The sequence below is a fragment of the Pterocles gutturalis genome, unplaced genomic scaffold (assembly GCF_000699245.1).
Source record: "Pterocles gutturalis isolate BGI_N339 unplaced genomic scaffold, ASM69924v1 scaffold4236, whole genome shotgun sequence".
NCBI classification, from domain to species: Eukaryota; Metazoa; Chordata; class Aves; order Pterocliformes; family Pteroclidae; genus Pterocles; species Pterocles gutturalis.
In genome coordinates this window covers 4,380-8,976 of record NW_010098336.1, presented here as the reverse complement: position 1 = coordinate 8,976, position 4,597 = coordinate 4,380, and the positions used below count along the sequence as shown (strand labels likewise).

The 4,597-nt window shown below is 46.4% G+C and overlaps 1 protein-coding gene across 1 annotated transcript; it reads right to left on the bottom strand.

The window, feature by feature from the left end:
* Positions 1-3,065: 3,065 nt before the first annotated feature.
* On the bottom strand, positions 3,066-3,470 carry TMEM100 (transmembrane protein 100). The gene has a single exon (XM_010072649.1). It carries the CDS (start codon positions 3,468-3,470, stop codon positions 3,066-3,068), a length of 405 nt encoding a protein of 134 aa, XP_010070951.1.
* Positions 3,471-4,597: the final 1,127 nt, after the last annotated feature.

The following is a 4,597-nucleotide window of genomic DNA, read 5'->3' as shown; positions in this document are numbered from 1 at the left end:
GCACACAAATCACGGTGCAGGAGTCTGTGCCAGTTCCTAAAGCCATGTGGAAATTCGGTGATGAAACGTCTGAAAAGATCTTCACCAGCATGAGGTCTCTGACTAAACTGTTCACAACCTCTGCCTTGCTCCTGCAGGACATTAGGACCAGGGGCTGGGATTCTTCCCTCTGAAGTTACTGTTTTACTTCTCTGAATAAAGGACATGAGGATGCTTGACATGAAGATGTTTGTGCGTGTACCTGGTCTCAGTAGGATGCAGTCGATGGTACTGAGCTCAGCAGCGTGTGCTATGGCAGCCTCGAGGTGTATCAGCCCATCAGTTAGCTGGTATTATGGGATACCATGTTGTATCTGAAGCTCTGCTGAGCCAGGCGATCATGCCCGGGGCCATTGCAATGCTCTCTGTCACTGCTCACATGCTGCTTAATGCCGAGATGCTCCACAATCAGCAAGGCAGAGGGTGGTGCAGGCACTGCTGTGTCCTTGTATGTGCCGTGCAAATATAAAAGAGAGCAGAGATAAGGGAAAGGAAATCTCCTCTAGTAGTAGCAGAGCGACTCTTACTCACTCTCATTTACCCTTCCTGAGAAAAACTGCTGCCAAAACCCCATTGCTTCTGTTCCACTGAGTCTGGCCTTTTTTTTTGGCTTGGAGCAGAGCCTCACCTTGCACCTCTGCTTCCCTTCCGCACGCCAGCTCGCCTGTATCACAGCAATGGCCAAGGGAGGACCCGCGGGTGGGAAAGTCCTCTGCAGAGGGCATCAGGGCTGCTTCTGCTCTGGGCTCAGCCTGGGAGCCACTTTCTACACGTGTGTGGTGGAAATCTCTGCTACTCTCTCTTTTTCTTTTTCTCCTCCTCTGTGGGCCCTGCAATTCCCTCCTCCGCAGCCCACAAAATTCCACTGAGCAAAAAGAAATGTGGAGGGGGAAGAAGGAGTCAGAAAAACTATTGTGTTCCCAGGGGAAAAAAAAAATAAACAGCCCTATTTAGCTTATCCAGCTTTGCTAATGTCAATCACTTTTCTCATTTTAAACAGGAAAGACACCACTTTAGTCCACCTGTTCCATTATTTATCATGCTACGCATTTCCCATGAATTGTCACTCATGCAAAACCTGTACATCGTAAGGGGACACCCTAATATTTTTAATGACCTTAAGCAAAGTGATTGACATTAGACACCGGTGTCAGATGTTCTGGTGACGCAACATGTTCTCCTAGCAGCAGGAAAGCTTCCTGCCGTGATTAAGTAGGGCTATGGAAGTGCTAAAATGTGTTGTCAGCTTTCCTCTGATGCAAGTGATTTTATTATAGCGTCTGGTAACTACGGAGTGTGGCAACGCAAATACTGACTCCAAACATCCCCTCCCGTACATATAGGTTGCTCTATTTAAAACACGAAGTGCACTTTGCAAATCCAGGGATAAGTTGTGGATGTAATAAGCTTAAACCAAGCAGGGCAGAGGAAAAGGCGGCACCGAAGCCAGAATGCCTGGGTGATTCCAGCAGAAGCGCACGGCTCCGGGATGACCTGCAGAAGGCAAGCCCCTGCGGCACCTGTTTGGCAGGTGGGCTCTGCAGCGGCACCGCCACGGCCACCGGGGATGCCAGGGGCTCTGAAGGGCAAAGAGGAGACAAGCTAGCCAAGCCTTGCTCGCTGCAGCAGTGGAAAGCAAAAATCACATCCAGCCCTTTTGAGTCTGGAGAAAGGAAGAAGAAAAAAAAAAAAAAGGAGAGAGAGAAAAAAATAGGAGGACTCCATGCAGCTCTTCTGACACCCTGGGGTGGAAGCCTGGGGCTTGGCTCAGCACTACTTGTCCTTCATGACGCAAATGAAGAAATGTTCTGGTTTGCTTCGGTTTGGGACCAGCCCTCAATTATTCATTGCCTGAGAAGAGTTGGAAGCCCGCTGGAACACAAGAGTTACAGCATCGACCATCTGACACACACAGGGGGCACCTGAGACCTGCTCTTTGTAAAGATTTCATAATCCCAGAGCTCATTCAGTAAACACTTACTACACAGCCATTATTAACAGCTGTGTCTAAAACTGACTACGCCAGTAAGTGTCTGCAGAACTGACCGCTACCATTTTTCAATAACTGAGTTGTTAATCAAGCTGCAAGAGGAGTGGGCTATCAAACCAACATCCATAGTCTGTAGAGGTTTTTGGAAGAGATCACCAGTACATATGTTGACAGTAATTGTCACGGGTATTTTTCTACAGAAATAGAATCATAAAGCAGTCAAAGTTGAAGATAAACACTATCTTGATAGCAACAAAAAAAAATTTCTAAAGGTCTAGCAGCACTTATTATTTTAATGAAATTTACTTTTTAATTTTATAGCAAAATAGTCAAAAGTGCTAAACCTGACCGCTTTAATTTACAAAAAAGTCTCATGTTTTAAGCTATAATATATACCTCATTATTTAGGTTAGACAATATAATTATACATTGCTACCTATTTCTATTCAATAATAAAACAAAATTAATATTAGTTGGTTTTAAAAAGGGGGAAAGTACCACAGATATTGGGAGGGGAAAGTTACATAAAATATAAGAATCAGCTTATTGAGTAATCGGCAGTTTGTTTGCTATTGGTTTGTGGGGTTTTTTGAGCTACAGTTTAAGTCACAGGCAACCTGGCCATAAGCTCGTAATAATTTCAAATGTTACGACTTCTCCATTGGTCAAATGTCACAGTGTGTATTTTAAGGAGATCTCTGGCATTTCAAGTCAGTTCAAATTATTTTCTCAGTTCTCACAAGTTCCCTTTCCAACAAGGAGAACGCAGTTATGATGATTGCAGTTACGACGATGCTGTTTTCTGTGAAGGAAAAATGTTTTTTCCTCCGTCTTGGAAAGGATCACTACCAAGTCTGCAGTAAGAAAAATATTAAGAGCACTTGCAGAGTCTTTAAGAGTCTTTCTTAATCCATTCCATTTTCATTTCAGTTCCCTTCCAAAGTTAAATTAAAACCTCCAGTCTCTCCTATCGATAAATAGCCAAGTTGACTTTTACAAAGGTTCTGCCTTCCGTCCAGCCTTCTCTTGGTTGTCTTTAACCAAACAAGGTTCGGTGATTTGCCACAAGTGCTGTCTGGCTCTCCCTCCTCTTTGCTTTCTTTTTTTGCTGCCTAATTTTCCAGCACACCGCACTAGAAGCCAGCAAAAGGAGTCCTGATGACAAGAGTACTAATCCAAACACGGAGATGATTGACCCATGGGAATTGAAGCTGTACGCCACGGCAGTAACCACGATGCCGGCTATGAGGATCACCACACCGAAGGGAATGGTGCAGCGGTAACAGGAGAGTTCTGCCCCCCCGGTTGCGGCGGTCAGCTGGCATTCACTGACCAGAGGGATGGTGGTTATCACACAGTCATTGTTGTTACTCTTCTCCGTGGTTGCAGAATCAGGATGCTTTGGAGCGCGCAGGATCTCTTTAATAGGCTCGTTTGTCATCTTGATTGTCTCGACTCAGTCGGTTCTCAGGCTAGAGCAGGCTCTGCTGAACACGCGCTGCACTGCGGAGAGAAGAGCATGAGTTCAACCAAGCAGCACTACCGTTATGTGACAAACGGGTGACAGAGAGGTATGTCACTTGGGATCACAAAAAAGCAGATGGTCTCACCCCGCAAGGATTTATGCACAAGCTGAATTGGAATATTTCTGATTGTGGTAGCTCTGAACCGATTCTTGTGGTAGTCATTAGCATAAGTGCCAGAAAGAACAGAGTCACAGGCCAAGACAGACACCAACTTTAAAGCTCTGTGGCACAAATCCCACTTTCAGTTACATCCTAAAGTCAGTATTTCTGGATGAAATTTAGATTTCAATGGCATTACATCTTCTGACGATAATAACATGGGCAATAATGCCATAATAACATGGGCTAGAACTGTCCCAGCAAAAGCCAGGACTGAACAACAAACCCTTTCTTAAGGCAAGTCCTACTTAGCAAAAAGAATTCAAAGGGTCATGACTAGTTATGGATGCGGAGGGAATGGGGATGAAGGCAATTCCCTGCACTCAGGTAATGCCGTCTGAAAGCTGGTGAACCTATCGTTACATCAATGCCAGATGGTTGCCTTACCATTCAATTCACCTTAATGGCAAAGTAATTCACTCATCTTAGTTCCAGTAAGGTGCTTTCCTCCTGTCTCCCCATCACACACACCCTCAGTCCTACAGACGCACACACAGTTGGATTACATCATGGGCCAAAACAGCTTTTGGCTCCACGGAGCCTGGTGCAGAACTGGAGACCCCACGATCAGGGCAGGACAAGCCCATGGCTCCCCACTGCTACAGGCTGCTGTGACATGGACCTCTGCCACCTCACTGGGACCTGCTGGGGTGGGGGCCACCCTGGGGTCTGCAGTGAGCCTCTGCGCACACTGGGGTTACCACGGCCGTGCTGCCTTGGACCAGCTGCGTGCTCAGGACACCCCACCCATCCAAGAGAGGCTGGGCACTGGGGAACCACTGGGTTCTCCTGCTGTGAGTAGCTCACAGGGCTCCTCCACCACTCTCTGGTACGGGCTGTGTAGCTTTTACTCCTGTGAGCAGCAGGGTATGCAGCTCAGAGA